General features: G+C 42.4%; 1 protein-coding gene across 6 annotated transcripts in view; it reads left to right on the top strand.

Annotated features, from left to right (window-relative positions):
- The window catches only part of chd6 (chromodomain helicase DNA binding protein 6), a 255925-nt gene that overhangs the window by 53440 nt on the left and 178639 nt on the right, over positions 1–23846 (top strand). For 3 of the 6 annotated variants that reach the window (XM_072556110.1, XM_072556106.1, XM_072556105.1), the window contains exon 1: positions 17520–17674. The exons of the other annotated variants lie outside the window; for them this stretch is intronic. In XM_072556110.1, the coding sequence (XP_072412211.1) occupies positions 17612–17674 (63 nt within the window). In that variant the 5' untranslated portion in view covers positions 17520–17611. Of the gene's footprint in view, positions 1–17519; positions 17675–23846 lie in introns of those variants that run through there. 6 annotated transcript variants of the gene reach the window in all.

The following is a 23846-nucleotide window of genomic DNA, read 5'->3' as shown; positions in this document are numbered from 1 at the left end:
GCAGGCCATTTTACTCATCGAGTCAAGACTGATCCCATTCATCTACCCTGTTCGTGTAACCCTGCATTTCCTATGGCTAGCCTGGACACTGTGGGCAGTTTACCATTGCCAATCCAACTAACCTGCACATCTTTGGATTGTGGGAGGAACCCGGAGGAAACCCATGCAGATGGGGAGAATATGCAAACTTCATCCAATCACCCGAGGGTAGAATCGAACCTGATCTGTGGTACTGTGAGGCAGTAGTGCTACCCATTGTGCTGCCTGTTGAGGATGGGCAACCAATACTGGTCTCATAGACATTCCACAAATTCCTTTTCTTGAGATCTGCTGCCAACCTAATTTTCCCAGTGCACCTGCACATTGAAGTCCCCTGTGATTATTATAATAGTGTCTATCTTACACATCTTTTCTATTTCCTGATTTATTTTCTTCAAGTTCTCTCCACTGCTAGGAAGCCTGTACATAACCCCATCAGGATTTTTTTTTACCTTTTGTGGTTCCTCAACTCTACCCACACTGATTCTACGCCTTCTGACTTCTTGCTGTTACCTCAATTTAATTTCATGCAATACCACTCCATCTGCCCATCTGTCTCTGCTTTCCACAGGTTGTGTATTCTTGGATATTTAGTTCCCAGCCCTGATCCCTTTCATCCACATCTCTGATACCTACAGCATTGTACCTGCCAATTTCAATCTGTGCTACAAGCTCATTTACTTTGTTTCATACACTGTGTGTATTTAAGTACAACACCCTCAGTCCTGTATTGCCTGTCCCCTTTTCCATAGTTGTACCCTTACCTGCTGTGCCTGAAGGTAGGTTTCTGACCCTTTCCATACACTGTCGAATTACTTGTTCTGGAAACTAATAACCTCTGCTGAGTGCTCACCTTACTTTAACCTTTTCCGTAAATTTCCATGCAACTAAAACACTATTCCTCTTCGCTCCCTGCTCTTCCCCCCCCCCCCAAAAAAAACATGCACACGTGTTTAGTTTAAAACCCTGTTCACAGCCCTAGTTATTTGATTTGCCAGGACTCTGCTCCCCATATGATTCAGATGGAGCCCGTCCTATCAGAACAGGTCCCTCCTTCCCCAGTACTTCAAACCCATTTCTCCCACACCAATCTTTCAGCCACACATTTACCTCTTTAATCTTGTTGACCCTGTGCCAATTTGTTTGTGGTGCAGGTAGTAACCCAGCAACAGTTACCTTTCTGGTTCGGCTTTTTAATTTAGTCTGAGCTGCTCCTATTCCCTCAGCAGAATCTTTTTCCTCCTCCTGCCAATATCATTGGTACCTACATGGTCCACAATTGGATCTTCCCCCTCCCACTCCAAGATCCTCTGCAGCCCAGATCAGATATCCTGAACCAGGGCACTAAGTAGGCAGCACAGTATTTGGGACTCTCGATCCTGGCCACAGCGAACAGTGCCTATTCCCCTGACTATACTCTCCCTGATCACAAAATCATTTCTCTTTTCTCCCACCTCTTGAATGACTCCCTGTATGTTGTTGCTGCGGTCAGTTTGTTCATCCTCCCTGCAGCCCCTACTCTCTCCCCCACGGGGCAAGAATCTCAAACCTGTCAGACAAGCTCAAGAGCTGAGGCTCCTTCATCATTACCTCCCGGATCCCTCTACCTGCTTGGCTGGTAGTCGCAGCCTCCTGTCCCTGATCACTGACTGGATTTGAGGTAGTTAATGTAAGGGATGTAACTGCCTCCTGAAATACAGCATCCAAGTAACTCTTTCCCCCTCCCTGATGTGTGGCAGAGTTCGATGCTTAGACTGCAGCTCATGCATTTGGAGCCGGAGTTCCTCAGGCACTCAGCACTTATTCCAGCTGTGGTCACCCTGAACCCCAACGGGGTTCACCATCTCTCACATCATACAGGCTACGACATGTTGCCTGATCTGGCCTCCCTGTTTTAATTACTTAGTTCTTAACTGTGTTTTTACAAATTTTGTACTAGTCTTAGTTTGTTGCCTGTAAATATTTCCTCTATTTACCTTCAGTGTGAGTGTGACCAGCATATATAGTCAAGTTAGCAGCTGTCCCCAACCAGTGAACTTACAGTTTACCTGTGATGCCACTTTTTTGTGTTGGGCCCCGATCCTGGACTTCAGTTTATGTTGTTTAAAAAAAATAGCCTTACAAACTATGAACCAAAAAAAAGCAAGCATAAAACACCTCTTCTGCTCTGCACTGCATTCCCATGCTGCCTCCAGATTCCCCATTCAGTATACTCACTCTGGCTGTGTCTCACTCTGGATGGATCTCTCCTTCCTGACCGTGTGAAGCTTGCTTACGTGAGTTAGAATCTTTGCCAATAGTTCAACATTCTGTCTGAGAGTATTTTTTTTTACAAAGTACAGCTGGCTCCTGGAGCTGTTAGTTAGAGGAGGAGGAATGTATTGATAGTGTTTCTATCTTTAACTGTCTACAGGTGGCGTTTCTATGTGCATGAGTTTCAGATCCTGTGATTTCCAGGTTGGTGTACTTTGTTTGTGCCCATCAGGCCTGGATTGGTATTGTTATTCTCTTTAAATTAAAGTGAAATTTTCAAATGACTGCAAGTTGTGTTTAACTGCAGTTCTGGAGACATGGAGATTTTTCCAGCTTCCTCCTTTTCTAAAATGTTTATGTATTAATGCAGGGATGAAATTTCAATTCAATTTAAAACTGCTGATGGTGACCGTGAGCTCTTTGTCAATTGTGGGGAAAAACCCCACCTGGCTCACTCGTGTTCTTTCGGGAAGGAAATCTGCTATCCTCACGTGGTCTGGCCTATATGTGTCACTGGACCAATAGCAATGTGATTGACTCTCAACTGTCCTCTGCAATAGTCTAGCAAGCCATTCATTTGAATCAATTATTGCAAAGTCTCAACAAGGGAAATGAAACAGTGCAGACCACCTTGCATTGACTTAGGCACAAGAAAAGGCAATGTCAGAAAGAGCCCTGTCAACCTGGCAAAGACCTCCTTACTAACATTTGGGTTCTATTGCCTAAATTGGTCTCTCAGACTAGTCAAGCATCAGCCTGGCATGGTTTTACTCATGGAATCGTACTTTACAGACAATGACCGACTCTACCATTACAATCCCTGGATATCTCCACTGGCAGAGTTGGCAGGACAGTAGCATACAGTCGGAAAGAGTTGTCCTCAACATTGACTCCAGGTCTCATGAAGTCTAATGGTTTCAGGTTAAACAAGGACAAGAAAACCTGCTGATTATCACGTACCGTCCTCTCTTGGCTGATGGATCAGTACTCCGCCATGTTAAACAGCACTTAGAGGAAACCCTGAGAAGAGCAAGAGCACAAAATGTATTCTGGGTGTTGAATTTCAGTGTCTACCACCAACATTGGTTTGGCAGCAGCACTACTGATCAAGCTCGTTGGAAACTGAAGGACACAGCAGTTAGATTGGATCTGCGGCAGGTGGTCAGGGAATCAATGAGGGAAAAACATACATGACCTCAACCTCACTGGCTGCAGCCGCAAGGTATGAGTAACCACCGCACAATCCTTGTAGAGACAAAGTCCTACCTTCACCTTGAGAAGGCTCTCAATCAGGCTGTGTCTCTCTATCACCGTGCCAAATGGGGAAGACTTTGAACAGATCTAGCAACTCAAGACTGGGCATCGATGAGGTGCTATGGGGAAATCAAAAACTGCAGAATTGTACTCCACAATCTGCAATGAACCAACAAGCCAGGGAAACAACCCTGTAACGGCTTATGCTAGGACTAACACCAGGCATACCTAAAAGAGGTGTCAGTCTGGTGAAGCTTCCAAACAGGACTATCAGCATGCCAAACAGTATAAGCAGTAAGTGATAGACAGAGCTATGTCATTGCAGAACCAACGGATTAGATCTAAGCTCTGCAGTCCTGCCCCATCTAGTCTTCATTGGTGGACAACTAAATACTGAATGGAGGTGGAGGTGCCACAAACATCCCCATTGTCAATGATTTAAGAGTCCAACCCATCAGTGCAAAAAGATGAGACTGACGTGTTTGCAACAATCTTCAGCCAGAAGTGCCAAGTGGATGATCCACCTCGACCTCCTCCAGTGGTTCCCCCGCATTACAGATACCAGTCTTCAATTCAGTTTACATGATAGCAAGACATGGTTAGATGCACTGGATACTGCAAAACCTATGGGCCCTGATGACAATAGTAATGAACACTAATGTTCAAGAACTTGCACCTCCATTAGCCAGGCTCTTCCAGTGCAATTACAACACTAACATCTATTGACCAATTGCCACCCTAAGCATCCACTCTTGATCATGAATAAAGTGATGGAAGGTATCGTCAACAGTGCTGTCAAGATGCTCTCAAGCACAGCAGATGGGCAGATGGAGTGGTGTTGTGCTGTTAGCAAGAACTTAAAATGAGGCAACAGCAAGAAGTCAGAAGGCGTAGAATCAGTGTGGATAGAATTGAGGAACCACACTTGCTCAATGACGCCCAGTTTGGGTTTTGCCAGGGTCACTCAGCTCCTGCCCTCATTACAGCCTTAGTTCAAACATGGACAAAAGAGCTGACTTTCAGAGGGGAGGGGAGAGTGGCAGCCTTTAACATCAAGGCTGCATTTCATCAAGTGGGACATCAAGGATCCCTAGTAAAATTGGAATCACTGGGTATCAGGGCAAACTCTTGTTTGGTTGGAGTCATAAGTTCATGGTGGGTCTACCTGCAGGACATGGACTGCAGCAGTTTAAGAAGGCAGCTCACCACCACCACTGCAAGGCCAGCTCGCATTGGACAGTAAATGCTGGCCCAGCCAGTGATGTCCACATCCCGCAAGTGAATAAAAAAAGTACTTTGACAAGTATTCAAAGTTGACATTTCTGAGCCAAACAGGTACTTCACAAGGAGCTTTAACAATTCAAAGTCATCCACAGGTTGAAATTCTTAAATGAAGAATATAACCGGGAGGATCTCCTTGACTCTTGGACAATCTGTTTCTATGGGATCAATGTTATCTGTTTGAGAGGTGTTATCAATGAGAGGATCCCAGAATATTAAATGGATGTGTTAGGTGAACTCAGTTTATGGGAAGTTATTGAAAACATGAAGGTCTTTAGTCGAGTAAATAAGGATAAATTATTTCCACAGGCAGGAGAATTGGCAGCCAGAGGACACCGTTTTAAGGTGATTGCTAAAAGAACCAGACATTGTATACGGATTTTTTTAAATACAGTGCACAGTGTGATCAGGAATTCTCTGCCTGAAAGGGTGTTTTAAACAGATATGTGTTTATTATGGTCAAAAGGAAACTATAAAAATGTGCAAGACCAACAGATCAACTGTGTTGTTTGATTCTGTTAACAATTTTTACTTCTGTCTGTCTGTCCTGGACTTAAGGACTATTGACTTAAAATAGAAAACTTTCCCTATGTAGGCATCCAAAGGCTAGGTTGTTATGAGATGGGTTCTAGAGATTTCTGATGGGATGTGCTAGTTAGAGAGAACACAAGCAATAAAAAAGTTCTCGGTAATGGAGGAGGAAGGTTGTTTGTAAATGTCATCAAGAAAAGCAACAGATTTGGATTGACCACATTATGACACAACATAGGATATAGCAAAGTTAAAAATCACACAACACCAGGTTATAGTCCAACAGGTTTAATTGGAAGCACACTAGCTTTCGGAGCGACGCTCCTTCATCAGGTGACAATCACCTGATGAAGGAGCATTTCTCCGAAAGCTAGTGTGCTTCCAATTAAACCCGTTGGACTATAACCTGGTGTTGTGAGATTTTTAACTTTGTACACCCCAGTCCAACACCGGCATCTCCGAATTAGGATATAGCAGGTTTATTTGGGTAGAGAATGGCCTGTCTCTGGTGAGAGGGACCATTGCATCCCACTGGTTAGCCACTGTCCAACTTGAATTGGGCCTTCTGATGGGAAAGATGCTGACCTGCCACATTTGCATGGTTTTAGTGGGGCATATAGGCTTAGTCTTGGCTGAACAAGTGGATCAAATCCACCACATCAGCTGAGTAGAAAAGGTGTCAACTGGCAAAAATGCAAAACTGGTCATTGGTGTATTGCCTTGCAATATGGTGAACTTTAATTTGAGCAACAAGTTTTGCTTCATCACATAAAAAATCAAATGTGTGGAACTGACATACAAATAGTTGATAATGCTCAAGAGAGCTGTAATGGAAGTTAATCAGCTGAACATTGATATGGCTTCCCCACATTAGGTAAAGTATACCAAGACTGGATCACTCAAACATTTTTTTAATCTTACTGGCAGGGGAAGAGATTGGAAAAATAGTCTGTGCAAGCTGTAGGCTTCTCTGAGGAGTTTACTCTTGATGGTCAACCCACTTTCCTTATTAGATTCATGCAGCCCCTCACCCAGTTTTGAAACTTCCATCTTTGCATTTCTCAACTGGGACAAAGCCACTGAATTAGGTGAGTATCTACCTCTTAAACATAATGCTTCATTACAGAGATAGCACCAGTTCTATAAAGAACTTGATAGACCTGCAGAATTCATGATTTGAAAAAATTAAATGAAAATTAACAGACTACCTGAGCTTTACTGCTGCTGCAAGCATTGTGTAATTAGCACCTTCTCACAGAACAATATATGTCATGGGATGTCCTGAAGATAACTAAGTTTGGGGCATTGGTACCACACATCTGAGTGCACCTACATCTGCAACAGCACTGATTGTAACACAGATCAAATTCTGGTTTAGGATATGACCTTTGAAGTTTTTCCATTTAAATCAGAGAAGTCGTCTTTGTATTGATATCAGCCATGTTGTCTGTGCAGAGAGGAGTCAACAGTTCATCAGCTTAGTTAAACCGGTGCTCTGCAGCATTCCCAAATAGAGTGCAGCAATGAAATAGAATAGACTTCAAGACACCATCTACTATCCAACACTCTAATATAAGAAGCAAGACCAAAAGAAATCACTATCGTGGAACCTTAAACCAAAAGATCCTCTTTCGTGAATGTCAAGAGACTGGGCTGAGAAGACTCTAAAAACAGAATTGTTTGAAATAAAGTCCAACATGTTGAGGCAATATGCCCAGGACTGCTGGTTGCAGCATTGTCAGAATGTTTAGATGTTCTTTAACACACACAATGCTAGAGCATTTATTTTGGGGTCAAAAAAGCGGTAGGCTTGTGACTGAAAATTGCTTCATTGAAAACAAGGCAACAAAATATGTGAGTGGAGCACTGCCTTGAATTGTACTCCAGAGAGAAGAGCGTTCCCATGAAGCTGTGGACACCATAGAGATCTGCCTTCATCAAACAGCAACATATCAAACCCACAGTGGAGGTCATGGATGAAGCTGCTGGGGCTTACACCATACAGTCTGAAATCATTAAGTGCAGGTAACTAGTGCTTCTGCAGATCTGTCTCTGCTGAGGCAGAGAGCATTGCCCCAGGATATGCCTGAGTCAAAGATTCTGACTCTATCCAAGAGCAGTGACCACCATGCTTGCAACTGCTATTGAGACCGTTCATCATTGGAAAAATATTTGTCCTGTTTCCCTTGTCAGACCACATATCCTGGCTGAACGCATCTACTCTGAATCCCAGTGTGGTTTCAGAACAGTAAGATCCACATTCAGTCCAGCAGCTGCAAGAGAAATGCTGTGAAGAAAGGAGACTTACTATATATCACCTCTTCAATTTTATCAAGGCATTTGACCATGTGAGCATATAGAGTTTATTTAAGTTGGTAAAGAAAATTGGCTGCCCACTGAAGCTGCTTCTTGTGATTTCCTGTATTCAAGAGAATGTTTTAGGTAATGTCAATGTACTGGGTATGGTGGGGCATTTGTGGAACTCTGAGATCTTCAGTGATGTTGAATAGAATTGTGTTCCAAACCTAACTTTCTTTGACACGCTCTTTGCTCTTATAATATCCCACCTATCTACAAGCTTATCTACAAAGGGTGTTTACTTGCAAACCAGATTGGTCGAGAGCTGTCAGCCTTGCTCATCTGGGAATGATGTGAATTTCCTTCAAAAGTGAATGCATGTCAGAGAAAAAAATGCAAGGAGAGAAAACCTCAAACCAGCAACTTGTCCAAAGCCCAATTATCTGTGTAAGATATCCTTTTTCTGGGTGCTGATAGGCCTTTGTAACCTAGGTATCCACCAGAATCCAAGAAACACCACAGACATGGATGTGTTTGAACTCTGCGACAGAGATGACCAAGGAGCCAAGGGGGAAGAGTATTCCTTGTTGAGGATCACCTTCAGTAGCAACTGGAGAAAACACTCTCTTACACTTGGGAATAGATTTGATTGACCCGCAGCTTCAGGAAAGCAATTGGCATGGTCCAGGATGTTTCCATGTTGCTGTCTGTCAACATTGAGAATGTGGCACTGGAGATTGTTGATAGACTCACACAGCAAGGCTTCACAATCACTTGTGATCTGTCACTTGATGCTGAAGTCAACATACACAATGCAAAAGCTGCAGCAGCAGTTATTTCCCAGCTGAATAGGAGAGTGGAATAACAGCAACAAATGTGAGGTGCTGCAATTTGGTAAGACATATCAAGGAAGGACTTGTACACTTAATGGTAGGGTTTGGGGAGTGGTGCCAAGCAAAGAGACCGTGGGGTCACATTCATAGTTCCTTTGAAGGTGGAGTCACATGTAGACTGGTATGTGAAGAAGGCATTTGGTACGCTTGCCTTTATTGGTCCCTACACTAAGTATAGAAATTAGGATGTCGTATTACAGCTGTATAGGACATTGGTTTGGAAGTGAATATAGGAGGTATGGTTAGTAAATTTGCAGATGATACCAATTAGGTGGTGTAGTGGACAGTGAAAGATCATCTCAGAGTACAACAGGACCATGATCAGATGAGCCAATGGGGCGAGTTGTGGCAGTTGGAGTTTAATCTAGATAAATGTGACGTGTTGTATTTTGGAAAAGCAACTGGGGGCAGACTTATACAATTCATGGTAGTGCTCTGGGGAGTATTCAGAACAAAGACACTTCAGCATGGATGTGTGTAGATCCTTGAAAATGGAATCACTGTAGACATTTGATTTGTTTACCTTAATTGGACAGTGCATTGAGTATAGTAGTTGAGATGTCATGTTGAGACGGAACAGGACATTGATTAGGCCACTTTTTGAATACTGTGTGCAATTCTAGACTCCCTTCTTTAGGAAAGATGTTGTGAAACTTGGAATGGTGCAGTAAAAAATATACAGGGATGTTGCTGGGATTGGAGGGTTTGAACTATAGAGAGAGACTGAATAGATTGGGGCTATTTTCCCTGGAGCATCAGGGACTGAAGGGTGACCTTGCAGGCGTTTATAAAGTTGTGAGGCGCATGGAAAGGATGAATAGCCAAGATCTTTTTTCCCAGGGTAGGGGAGTCGAAAACTAGAGGGCATAGGTTTAAGGTGAGAGGAGAAGGATTTAAAAGGGACCCAAGGGGCAACTTTTTCATGCAGAGAGTAGTGCGTGTATGGAATGAGCTGCTAGAGGAAGTGATGGAGGTCGGTTTAACCACAACATTTAAAAGACATCTGGATGGGTACATGAATAGGAAGTGTTGAAGGGTAAAGGGCCAAATAGGGCTAGATCAGTTTTGGATATATGAGTTCAACTGAAGAGTCTTGTTTCTGTGCTGTGCAACTCTGACTTTATTACCTGACTGAGAGCACGAGCTGAGAGTTGATGAAACCTCCATTGTCCTTGCACTCATCCACAGTGATGAAACCTGGGCAAACAAATGCTGGGCAGGGGAATAGGGTGAACAATTTCTGTTTATATTGACTCAGATGCATTCTCTGTTCTCTTGGCAAGACAAGATCACTGACTGTGGGATCCTACTATTCCATCAGTTATGCTCTTTGCTTAGCTAATGTCTTTGCTGGCTTGCCAGCATTCTTTGGATCAAAGGCTCAGTAGATTCAAAGACCTTGTCAATTTCTTTAACCCAGGACAGGTTAATTAATTGCCAGGGAAACTGTTTGGGGCCTTGTCTATGCAGGAAATGGTTAGATCCTGTAATGGAAGATAGTATTCTTGGAGCATGAAATCAAACGGAATCAGATGTCTTTTTTAAAATCTGAATTTACCTTGATTTTTCTGTGTACTCTTGAGGTTTGAACAGATGACTTGGACATGCCAGGCTTCTGAATGAAAGTTCTGAAACTCCCTAACCTCATAGCAATATTAGGAATGCCTTCACCTCAATGACTCAAGGAGGAGCTAATAAGTGCCATTGCATCTGTATAATCAAACTTCCCTGATTATACAGAGTCATGCACCTTAGAAACAGGTCTTTCAGCTCACCGCGTGTATGCTGACATACAAACTATACGAATCCCATTTACCTTCACTTGGTCCATTGTCTAACTGTGCCCTGGTATTTTAAGTGTTCTTTGTCGATAACTAACCACAAACTGCCTTTAATTCGAAAACTTATTAAGAAATCTCACAATCAAATACTGAAACAATTATTTAAACTTTATTACATGCATCAACTAAAATAAGACCCATCAAGTAAGCAAGTAAAGTCCTACAACCCAATGGCTATTACCTGATTAATGGTGGAATTTAACTCAGATTTCAACAAACTGTCTGTCTCAAAAAGTGTGGTATTCAATCATTGTGTGTTGCTGATCTTCGAAATTCTGTTGCTGATTTGTTCTGGTGTTGGATTTTTATACAGATTTTTGTCCTTCCGGTCTGTGGTATGACCAAATTAATGATTTTTAAGATTCTTTCATCCACAATATTGTTATCTTATCAGAAGTAGCTTCATTGTTCCTTGTTAGATTTAGCGTTGACTGACTCTTTGAAGACACAGGGAGACAGTGAGGTTTTGCAGATGCTGGAGATCAGAGTTGAGGGTGTGTTGCAGGAAAAGCACAGCAGGTCAGGCAGCATCCAAGGAGCAGGAAAATCGACGTTTTGGGCTGGAGGTCTTCATCAGGAAAAATTCTGATAATTTCTACTGCTTTGCCCTTGTCTATCTTTTTGGTATGTCCTCAAAAAACTTAACCAAGTTTGAGGGACATGATTTCCCACACACACAAGTCATGCTGGCTATCCCTAATCTGTCCATGCCTCTCCAAAATCATGTGAATCTTGTTTCTCAGAATCCCCTCTGGCAACTTAGCCACCACTGATGTTAGACTCACAGGTCTATAGTTCACAAGTTTCTCCTTACTGTCCTCCTTAAATAAAGGCACAACACCTACAGACTGGAACAGTTTAGGGAAGCAGCTCGCCAACATTTTTTTGATGGCAATTGAGGATAGTCAACAAATACTGGTGTAGCCATTACGCCCAAATAATGTGAAAGCATTAATAACAAGTACATGCACACTGAAAGAACAGATATTTCCAACTCTGAATTATCTCACTTGAAAGTGAGCTTGCAGGTTGTGGTAGAATGTGCACGCTGCAGCTGTAGTAGCTGATGGTAGAGTGATGAATATTTGAGGTGAATTGGATGCCAATCAAGTAACCCTGGATGGTATCAGTCTTTTGACAAAGAATTGTTAGAACAACACGCAGAAAAATAGGACTTAAGAGTAAACTTGCTACACCATTCAGTAAGGTCATGGTTGGTCTGATTGTGGTCACAATTCCACCAACTTGTCCACTCATAGCTCTTATTGATTTAAATTCTGGCTATCTCTGCCTTTTGAATTGAAGGACCCAGCCTTCGCCATTGTTGAGAGAAGAGAATTCTCCAGACTAATTGTTGTCCTAGAGAGTAAAATTTTCACCTTTTTCTTAGAAGCGGTATCCTTTTATTCTTTAACTGTATCCCATAGTCCCAGTCTGTCCCACAAGAGGTTACATCCAGTTCTGAACAACCATCGTCATGGATTCCAAATGTTAGTTCCCTGGATTCATTGCCTTGAGAGCCAATACTAACTTTAGTTACTCTTTTCCTGTTTAAATACTTGTAGAATCTGTGCTATCATTTTTATTATTGGTTAGCTTTCTTTGTTGTTATACTTTCTCCCTGTATTATTTTTGATCATTCTTTGCTGATGCTTAAAATCTGACCAATCCTCTCATCCACCTGTAATTTTTGCAGATGTGTGAAGTGTTCCTTTCTGTTTGATGCGATCCTTAATTTCTTCAACCATGAAAAATGCATCCGAAGACCTTTTTTTCTCACTGATATAAATCTTTGCTCCAAGTTATTCATATCATGTTAAAAGTCTGCCATTGCATTTCTACTGTCCCACCTTTTAACCTAATTTCCCTCTTCACTAGTCTTAGACCCACACTTCTCCCCTTCAAACTGTTTGTGAAATTCTATCCTGTTATGATCATATCACCTGGGGGCTGTTTTACCTAGAGATGGGTTATTGCTTACTTCTGTCTCATTGTACATTATGTATTCTTGGATAGCTTGCTTTCTGTTTGGCTTTAGTACTTTTCGAAGAAATTATCCATAAAACACTGTATGAACTCATTGTCCAGTTGTCTTTCACCAATCAGATCTGCCTAATTTACAGAAAGATTGAAAGTACCCTTGATAATTATAGACCTTATACGCACCAATGATTTCTTCCTGTATGCTCTGACCACGGTATAACTCCTTTCTGAGGCCTATTAACAATTAACGCATTTAAGCTCTTTCTTTCCTATTTCTTACCTTTACCCAAATTGATTCTACATCTTGTTTCTTTGATTTAAGGTTATCTCATGCTACTGTACTCATGATTCCTTAACTAACAGAACTATCACACCACCTTTTCCGGGATTCTTGTCCTTTGGGAATGTCAGATACCTTTCAATATTCAAATTCAACCTTACTAACCTTGAAACCATGTCGCTGTAATGCCTATCAGGTGTACCTTGTTATTTCTATCAGCGCTAGCAATTCATCCCTTTTGTTATGAATGCGTCTGCATTCAAATCCTTTAACTCTGTCTTTTTCCCGTTTTTGTATTCTCTGGCCTTATCCACTAGTGCAGTGTTAAAATTGTATTCAATCCCTTCCTGCCAGACTCAATCAACCTGTTTGAACATGTTATGGCAGTCCTGCATCTTATGTCTTAGATTAGGTTAGATTCCTTACAGTGTGGAAACAGGCCCTTCTGCCCAACAAGTCCACACCGAACCTCGAAGAATAACCCACTCAGACCCATTCCCCTACCCCATATTTACCCCTGACTAATGCACCTAAAACTATTTAGCATGGCCAGTTTACCTGACCTACACATCTTTGGACTGTGGGAGGAAACTAGACACCTGGAGGAAACTAACACAGACATAGGGAGAATGTGCAAACTCCACACAGTAGCCCGAGGCGAGAATCAAACCTGGGTTCCTGGCGCTGTTTTGACATTTCTCTTCTCATTTTCCCTGGGAATAATGTGCAATGTCGACAAGCAGGAGGCTGGAAGATAGCCAGATTGACATTTCCATCTCCTGATGTTATGTTTCAGGTGTAACCCTTCTTCAGAACTAGGGGTGGGGGTAAGGGGAACTGCTAATAAAGGGAGGGATGTTGAGAGATGGACAAGGTGGTGAGGTAGGGATAGGTGAACACAGACATAGACATAGGCTATGACCTGGTTAGTCAATGGGAGGAATGAATCCAGTGGTAGCTGCAAGGAGGGATCAGTAAAAGGAATGGGAGGGAAGGGAAGGGCTGGAAAGGAAGTCGGGGGGTGGGAAGGGAGGTTATTTGAAATTGGAGAACTGAATGTTGAGTCCTCTGGGCTCGAGGCCCAGGTGGAAGATGAGGTGGTGTTCCTCCAATTTGCGGTCTGATTTACTGTAGAAATGGAGGAGGTTGGTGTACGGGCAGGTTTTACATCATTTACAGTTGCAGGGGAAGGTACCTGGGGGTTTTGTGAGGGGAAGGGTTTACTGGGGAGAGTGGCACGAACCAAGGATTGGCAAAGGCAACGGTTCTTGTGAAAGGCAGTGAGGAGTGGGGAGAGGAAAATGTTCTTGTTGATGGGGTCTGATTGGAATTGGCAGAAGTGTTTAAAGATGGTAGGTGAGGACAAGGGGACCCAGTCTTTGTTGCATTTGGAGTGGGGGAGTGGTTTAGACCAGTGGAGCGGAGACTGGAGGAGGCACAGTGGAGGGCTGTCAGGATGATGTTCGATAGCAGGATAAAGCAGATCTTCTGGAACAATTCCATTATCCTTGTATAATGCCTAAGCAGCAACTATGGAGCGTTGCACCAAGTGTGCAGGTGTTGTTTTACCTTTGTGGAATAAAGTTAAATGTTCTTGTGCCTTTGACTTCTTGGAATAACAGGACTTCAAATGCCCATGTGTTACTGAAAGAGCTTGTCAGATTGAGCCCTGTGTTTTTATTTAAATGGTGGTGTCATTGCTATTTGTACGCAATTTGGTTGCATTTCCACTTTTCAAAAAGTTCATTGTCAATGAAGTGCTCTGGGTTGTCTGAGATTGTGGCAAGATTATACTTGGCATGGACTGATTGGACTGAAGGGCCTGTTTCTGGGCTGTATGTGACTCTATAAGCTAGTTCTGTCTTTGTTCTTCCATTGTTCGATGGCTGTTTCTGAAAATCTTGCCAAATTTCCTTGATTTGAGTCAAGATATAAAATTCCATCTGCACCCTGCAGGGCTGAGGGAGTATCCCTTGTTTGTACAAAGTTGGCAAAGCATTTGGTGTCTATGAATCTTTGACTATATATAAATTTAAATCTGCATTCCATTCATCTGCGTGCATATATATATATATATATATATCTCAGGATCTTAGTACTCTGACCCTAAGTGAGGCCACATTTCTAAAAATAGTAATTTCCAAACTTCTAACCTCTCAATATTCAAAGACAACAATCCAGCAAATAGAAACAGGAATGCAAATATGGCTGTAGCCTTGGTTTTAAAAACTTCTGTTCCAAAGTTGAGTGGGTTTGAATGTGTACCTTGTGCTGGTGAATTTCATTCTGGATAGGCTTTTCAATTGTCAGTTACCAACAGCACCATCTCAAAATTATCTTACTATTTATTTGCTGAGATATTATTCTATTGCTACATGCTTAAAAACTGTCCTGCAAAATTAGCATATTCTTTTCATGTAACAGTTTTATTTGGAGGCTAGGATGCAGGGTTCAGGACTGTCTATATTTTTGTGGTCCCAAACAGGTATTTGAAAACGCCATTGTGTTAAAGACATGAAAAGTCTTTGAGTGGTCTGAAATGGTTGTTTTTATCCCAAAGTCACAAATTCTTGTTCCATCTGTTAACATGAGAAATTGGTACCCAGGATTATGAAATCAGGAACACGCTGTGGATGTTGGGGATCAGTAGAACGTTACAATACGAAAATCAACAGACTTTAGTCGGGTAAACATCAAGGAAATTAGTGGACGTGAGGTGAGTATTAGTGCCATTGACATCAAGACAGCATTTGACAGTATGATATCAAAGAGCTGTAGCAAAACTGAAGTCAGTGGGAATTGGTTAGTTGGGTGGAAGGGGTGGGGCATGCTCTGTGCTGGTTGAGTCATACCCGGCACGAAGGAAGATTGTGGTTGTTGGAGGTCAATCATTTCAGTCCCGGCACATCTCTGCAGGAGTTCCTCAGTACAGTGTCTGAGGCCCAATCTTCAGCAGCTACATTAATTACCTTCCCCCATCATAAGGTCAGAAGTGGGCTGCTTGCTGATGACTGCACAATGTTCTGCATCATTTGTAACTCCTCAGATACTGAAGCAAACTATGTCCAAATGCAGCAAGACCCAGACAATATCCAGGCTGAATTAGCCTAGATTTTAATTGGTCCTGAAATATCAAGCAATGGCCATCTCTAACAAGAAATAATCTAATCAGCTCCCTATAATATTCAATGCCATTAACATGGCAGGTCAGAGGCGAGGAATTCTGCAGCATGTATCTCACCACTTGTATTCCGAGTGCCTATGAACCATCTAAAAAGTGCAAGATAGGAGTGTGATGGAATGCTTTACATTTGCCTGGATAGGCTCAGTTCTACAACACTCAAAAAGCTCTGCCACTCAAGACAAGTCATGATTGGTACTACATCCACCACTTTCAACCTTAACTCTCTCCACTACTGAAAGAGTGGCTGCAGTGCCTACCCCCACCTATAAATTGCACTGCAGCAAATCATGCGGGCAGGTCCAACAGCATCTTCCAAAACTGCAACCTTTCCCAACTAGAGAAACAAAGACAGCAGATACATGGGAAATCTGTCACCTGCATGTTCCCCACCAAACTACGTGTTGCTCTGCCTTGGAATTATATTGCTGTTTCTTTGTTGTCACCAAGGTAGAATCCTGAGCGTCCCTTCCTTACAACACAAGAGACTGCAGGAGGTCAAGAAGGCAGCTCACCACCACCTTCTCAAGAGCATTTAGTTGTTGGCAATAAATGCTGGTTCAACCAGTGAAATCCACATCCCCTGAATAAATAAAATTAGACAGGTTCTAGGGGCTGAATTGTCTGATCTTGTTACCATACTCATTGCTGGAGATGGTATCATTACAATTAATTGCCAAATATCTAAAATACAGATGGTCTATCTGCATGCGCAGAAAAGTGAACGCTCACATTGATAGACTTGATTTTATTGGCCTAACCAGGTACTAGCTACTAGGAATTGAATTATAGGTAGAAAAAAGACCTCTCAAACGGTGACAATTATTTAGAACATTATGGGGAATGGACTAGATCAGCATGAGAGGCCAGGAGGCAGTATCTATTTCTATGAAAGTTTTGCTTATAATCACATGATAAACTTGTTGAGGTATTGGGGAAAAGTCACATTTTTAATCATTTTGTACCATTTTGCTAAATTAAATTTTATTCTTCTGTACACCACCCAGTAGGATTGACAGGTTCTATTTTATTGTGTCATCCAAAAAGACAACACATCCAACGGTGAAACATCTCCTCAGTTATTGCACTGAATATCATTTTCTGGAGTTAGAATCAAGGCCACAACTTTCTGATTCGGGGGCAACAGTACTTATTGCTGACCTAAATAACCTCAGATAGATGGTGTGTTAATGCTTTCTGGCTGCTTTCATTCCAGAAAAAAAATCACTGCGACTGCTCTTCAATTATTTATATATACTTAGCACAAGTTCTTAATTTTCTTGAAGGAAAATTAAGTTGAAAAAAAATTGATTCAAGTTATGACCATCTTCCTCAGACTATCTCAAAGGAGGGTGTTTCAGATGCCTTGGAATTCTCCAGCAAACTGATCTCTTTCTCTTGAAGACTCCATTTAAATGGGGATTTTCATTTATAACTAGAGCTCCCCTTAATCTGGAGTCTGTGTTTGAAGGGTAGAGGAAGCGGGCAGTGAAATGTTTTTTTTATTAAGGGGTTTGTTGAGTGAGCAGATCAAAGCCTGTTTGTGTTGAGCGGGAAGGTATTGATTTAAGTGCTGGGTCCTGCATTGATTCTCGTCCCCTACTGTGTATGCAGCGTAATGCTGCAGTATATCAGGAGGAGGAGAAAATGCAATTTGTGCAGTGATGTAGAGAGAGAGAGAGAGAGAGAGAGAGAAAGCATCAAGTGTTGACTGTGATGCAAACGTCTCGCTTTCCCTGCTGAAATAGAGACAGAGTCTGGCTAAGGATGGTTGGAAATGGCCTGCTTTTTAATGGGGGCAGACACTGCACTAGCTTACCCCGGTGAAGTTAGATATCAGGTGAGCATTGCTGTGTGAGTTGCAGTGGTGACCCGAGGTGTTCTTTGTGTGTATGTGTGTGTGTGCAAGAGAGAAAACGAGCCCCGGCAGCCTCACTCGGAGCGTAAGGCCCACTGGGCCTTCTAAACAAAAACAAATAGCAGGCTCCGTGAGCTATCTCCTCTCTGGAGGCTTGTTCAGTGCACTGAATGAAAGATTTCTTTCAAAACAGAGCTCCATTCTTCTAGAAGAGTTGGAGTGAATTTCCGGGTATCTGCTTTGTGTAGGGACAGTGACCTAATGAATAAGAAAGTGATCCATTTCATGATTTCCTTAACTGGCCACGTTTCTGTTGAGTCAGTGAGTATCTTCTAAGACATTGTTAGTGCTGTTGTTTTAAGTGTTTTGTAATTTGATGGTATTTGTATATAATCTAGGCCCTACACTGCCATGTGTGTGTTCAAATGTACTTTATGCTCAGCTTTTTCATATAGAGCCTTATTTTTTAATGTTTTCTTGGTTGTTAATTGTTAAGCTGTAGAATTGTGTGGGCCACATTTGAAACTTAAATGAGGCTTGTGTTTCTAGACTCTGAATCTATTCATGTTGTGATTGCTTGATAACTTGAGGGAGGGGTGGTGTCCTGTATTTCCTATATACAGTGAATATTGCAGTCCATGTCTAGGTGTCGGTTTTTTGTTTAAATGCATCAAAATTTTGACGTTAACATTCATATCCTTTCATTCAAACCCTCCATGAACTCCTTCCTGCTGGGTGTCTCCAGGCACTGGAATTTCCTCCTTAAACCTCTGCTCTTTTAGCTTTGCATTGTTTAACACCTTGGTCAGACTTATAGCCACCTGTTCCAAAAACTCCTATTATGGTTCATTATTATTTTGGTTTCAAGTTTTTGTCTGATCACAATGTTGTGGAATGCCTTTGACCATTTCACGATGTTAAAGGTGTTATATAAATGCAAGCTGTCCCATGTTGCAGTGGGAACTGATCAGATTCAAAGTCCTGATTGTTGACCGCAAGGCCTTTTCCTGAGTTTCCACGGTGTTAGTTTGGCTCAGTCAGCGACATTGTTACTTACAGGTCAGAAGTGAACAGGACCAAACCAGTGTAGTTTGATATTCAACAAGAACAGCTTGGAATTATATAGTGCTTTTAAAATAGTGAAATATTTTAAGGTGCTTTACTGAGGCATAATTAATGGATTATTAGCCGAGAATGGGAGATTTTTGGAGAGCGAGCCAAATGCTTGTCTAAAGAAGTCAATTTGAAGGAGGGTTTTTTGAATGTAAGTTTTGGTCTGATAAATTCATGCATCCTCACATGGGTTATAGAGGCATTATTTTGAAAAAAATTATTTAACCTATTTTCCTAGTCAGCCTGTTCAGAGATATTATTCTTCACCTCTGGAGCAGGTGAGACTTGAATCCTGGTCTCTTGGCTGGTGGGTAGGGATGCGACCACTGAACCACAAGAGACCCAATGAAAGAAGGTGTTAAAGATGGAGAGTGAGCTGAAAGTAATTGGGAAGGGAATTGTGTTTGGAACTGAAGTGGCTAGCAGTACCTACCACCATTAGTTGTGGACAGTTGTGGTGGGAAGATGCACGAAAATAAAGTTATAGGACAAATGAGTTCTAATGCGGGGAATTGTTCAGCAACAGGCAGTTGCATAAACAGAGGCTATTTTTGTGCAGTGGACAGGTGGTGGGATTGAGAGTGTTTGAACAGAGGATGGGAATTGAAAATTTGAGACGTGGAGGGAGTGGAATTTCAGAAGTAATAGGGCAGTGGGCTAGCAGGATTTGGGGGAGGGAAGGATGCACTGACAGACTGCAGAGGGGTGCATTGTTAAAGTTGCTGCTCAGATGAGTGATTAAACCAAGGCTCTGTTCAGTGGATGTTAAACAACTCCAGGCACAATTTGAAGAACATGTATGGTCAGCATTCCTCCTTGAACCACCAGCAATGCTGCTCCCAAAAGTCACAGCTGCCAACATTCAAGCTTCAAAAAAATAATGTTACTCATTGTCGGAATGTTCTCACCTGAGTCAGAAAGTCCAGGATTCAAGTTCCATTACAAAGAATGGAATATATAATCCAGGCTGATGGTCCCTCTGCGGTACTAGAACGGTATTATCTGAAGGTGCCATTTTTCAGGTGAGATGTTCAGCTGAGACCCATCTGTTCTTTCTGGCAGGCTTCAAAGACTGGTGACACTGTTTGCAGATGAGCAAGGAGTTTTCCTCCCTGTCCTGAACACTGTTTGTCCCTCCATCAGCATCACTAAAACGTATTACCTGGTTATGATCTGGCTCTCTGTAGGGCATGGCTGTACACAAATTGCCTCTTTGTATAATGATTACCCTTCAAAAATGCTTCATCGTCTATGAAATTCTTTGGGGCACTTGAGGTTGTGATAAATGTTATATAAACATATGCTGTTCTTAAGAATAAATACCACCAATACATTACCTTCCTTAAGATTTTTCTAACATACTGTCTTCCTGTGGATATTTTTAAACTAAGTAAGACCATTGACATCATGCATAAACTCCTTTGTCCCTCTGACAACTCTTGATCTAAGTCTATAGTTCTCAACCATTTTATTTCTGAGGCTCCCCAGTAGTCAAAGTTATTAAAATTCTTCAGATCACTCTGTCAAACAACACAATCATTTTTTGAATTGCCACATTCATAGAGTCATAGAGATGTACAGCATGGAAACAAACCCTTCAGTCCAACCCGTCCATGCTGACCAGATATCCCAATCCAATCTAGTCCCACCTGCCAGCATCCGGCCCATATCCTTGTAATACCCTTCCGATTCATATACCCATCCAAATGCCTCTTAAATGTTGCAATTGTACCAGCCTCCACCACATCCTCTGGCAGCTCATTCCTTACACGTACCATAATCTGCGTGAAAACGTTGCCCCTTAGGTCTCCTTTATATCTTTCCCCTCTCACCCTAAACCTATGCCCTCTCGTTCTGGACTCCCTGACCCCAGGGAAAAGACTTTGCCTGTTTACCCTCTCCATGCCCCTCAATTTTGTAAACCTCTATAAGGTCAACCCTCGGCCTCCAACGCTCCAGGGAAAACAGCCCCAGCCTGTTCAGCCTCTCCCTATAGCTCAAATCCTCCAACCCTGGCAACATCCTTGTAAATCTTTTCTCAACCCTTTCAAGTTTCACAACATCTTTCCGATAGGAAGGAGACCAGAATTGCATGCAATATTCCAACAGTGGTCTAACCAATGCCCTATACAGCTGCAACATGACCTCCCAACTCCTGTACTCAATTCTCTGACCAATAAAGGAAAGCATACCAAATGCCTCCTTCACTATCCTATCTACCTGTGACTCCACTTTCAAGGAGCTATGAACTGCACTCCAAGGTCTCTTTATTCAGCAAAACTCCCTAGGACCTTACCATTAAGAGTATAAGACCTGCTAAGATTTGCTTTTCCAAAATGCAGCACCTCATATTTATCTGAATGAAACTCCATCTGCCACTTCTCAGCCCATTGGCCCATCTGGTCCAGATCCTGTTGTAATCCGAGGTAACCCTCTTCGCTGTCCGCTACACCTCCAATTTTGGTGTCATCTGCAACCTTACTAACTATACCCCTCAAGCTCGCATCCAAATCATTTATGTAAATGACAAAAAGTAGAGGGCCCAGCACCGATCCTTGTGGCAGTCCACTGGTTACAGGCCTCCAGTCTGAAAACTAACCCTCCACCACCACCCTCTGCCTTCTACCTTCGAGCCAGTTCTGTCTCCAAATGGCTAGTTCTCCCTGTATTCCATGAGATCTACCCTTGCTAATCAGTCTCCCCATGGGGAACCACGTTGAATGCCTTACAGATCAGCAAATTTTCACATACTAAAATCCCATAAGAGAAAATTGGATGTCACCAATGGTGGGATTCTAAAATTGTGATTTAGGAGTTGTTCATCTATAGGAATATACGAAGGAGAGTAGGCCATTCAACCCCTTGAGCGTTTTCCGCCATTCACTGAGATCATGGCTGATCTGTGACTTACCACCAGGGATATATTTCCCTTTCCACCCCTATCAGCGTTCTGGAGAGACTCACTCACTCTGCGACTCCCTCGTCAGGTCCACACCCCCCACCAACCCACCCTCCACTCCCGACACCTTCCCCTGCAACTGCAAGAAGTGCAAAGCTTGCGCCCATACCTCCCCCCTCACCTCCCTCCAAGGCCCCAATGGATCCTTCCATATCAGTCGCAAATTAACCTGCACCTCCACACACATCATTTACTGTATCCACTGCACCCGATGTGGTCTCCTATACATTGGGGAGACAGGCCGCCTACTTGCAGAACGTTTCAGGGAACACCTCTGGGACACCCTGCACCAACCAACCCAACCGCCCCGTGCCTGAACACTTTAACTCCCCCTCCCACTCCACCAAGGACATGCATATCCTTGGCTTCCTCCATCGCCAGACCCAGACCACATGAAACCTGGAGGAAGAGCGCCTCATCTTCTGCCTAGGAACCCTCCAACCACACAGGATGAATGTAGATTTCTTCAGCTTCCTCATTTCCCCTCCCCTCACCTTATCTCAGTCCCAACCCCCGGATTCAGCGCTGCCCTCTTGACCCGCAATCCTCTTCCCGACCTCTCCGCTCCCACCCCCTCTCCGGCCTATCATCCTCACCCTCACCACCTTCCACCTGTCGTATTCCCAGCAGCCCCCCCCCCCACCCCCCCAAACCACCTTTTACTCAGCCCGCTTGGTACACCAGCCTCATTCCTGAAGAAGAGCTTATGCCCGAAACGTCGACTCTCCTGCTCCTCAGATGCTGCCTGGCCTGCTTTGCTTTTCCAGCACCACACTTTTCAACGCTGATCTGTGACCTAATCCTTATCCCAGCCTTGATTTCCAACTTAAAATTAACAATTAATCCGGCACCCATTGCCACTTCTGGATGCAACTTATTGTCTAGTTTCAGATTCTGTTCTTGTTATTTCCGTGCCTTTCCAACGAAACTTGACTAGCTTATCAATTATTTCTAGACTAGAAAGGGAGAAAGATAAATCATAAGCTAGTCAAACCTGGTGGCTCAAACTCTAAATTCACAAAAATAAGAAACCAACAATGTTGCATTTTTATGTAGAAATGGTATTTACTGGAGTTTAAATGTACTTTGATAAGATGCAGTATAGGAGACTAAAAACTAAGGTCAGAGGATAGCATTTGAATGAATAGCAAGCCTTCTACAAAATAGTAAACAGATTGAAGGCTTTTAGTCTGATTAGCAAATGGAGAAAGTGATGTTCCAAAGGGATTAACGCTGGGATCACTGGTTACAGATATCGGGTGGGATTTGAAAACAGGTTGGGAATCTTAACACCTAGTAACAAAAGCAAATTGCTGGCAGCATTCTAAAGAAGAATCATCGGACACAACATGTTAACTTTGCTTTTTCCCCATAGGTACTTCCAGACCTACTGAGTTTGATTAGCAATTTCTGTTTTTCTTTCAGATCTTCAGCATCTGGTGTCAGTAGATACAATTGCAAGACAACAAGTTTATATGGGTCAATTCCATTAAAAACATGGACAAATTTATGATAGAAATTTATGACAGTTTAATGTTTTATTTAGAATCTACTAATCTGATTGACCAATAGCTTTGGTACAGGGAGAGTAATGTTGGCTAACATTTGTCGACTTAATCCACTATCCAATGAGTTTTAGTCGAAAATGTGTGTTGGGTGAGGGTGGAACTTAGTTTTAATTTGCTTTCTAACACCCCAATCCCAATCATGTGTTCTTGCCGTATGTTTATTCATAAAGAATAAGCTCCAGGGTTGAAGGGTCATCGGATTGCTGTCATAAACAATCAGTGAAAGAGAAAAGAAATGGAGCAAACAAAATCATTCCTATGTACTAAAATAATGTCACTGCAGCGCCTAGTCACATTTTCTATCATAAATTTGTCCACGTTTTTAATGGAATCGACCCATATAAACTTCTTGTATTGCAATTGCATCTACTTGTCAATGGAGGAGCTCCAGTGCCACCAGTAGTAGCAGGGTGTCATTACAGTATGAGATGTTTACATAGGCAGTTTCCATTAAAAACATAGAAGTATGAATTCATAATGGAAATTAAAAATCAGTTTGTATGAAATCAGTATT

Source organism: Chiloscyllium punctatum, chromosome 37 (genome assembly GCF_047496795.1).
Source record: "Chiloscyllium punctatum isolate Juve2018m chromosome 37, sChiPun1.3, whole genome shotgun sequence".
NCBI classification, from domain to species: Eukaryota; Metazoa; Chordata; class Chondrichthyes; order Orectolobiformes; family Hemiscylliidae; genus Chiloscyllium; species Chiloscyllium punctatum.
Note: the sequence above shows the minus strand (reverse complement) of the source record. Positions and strands in the feature narration are given on the sequence as shown.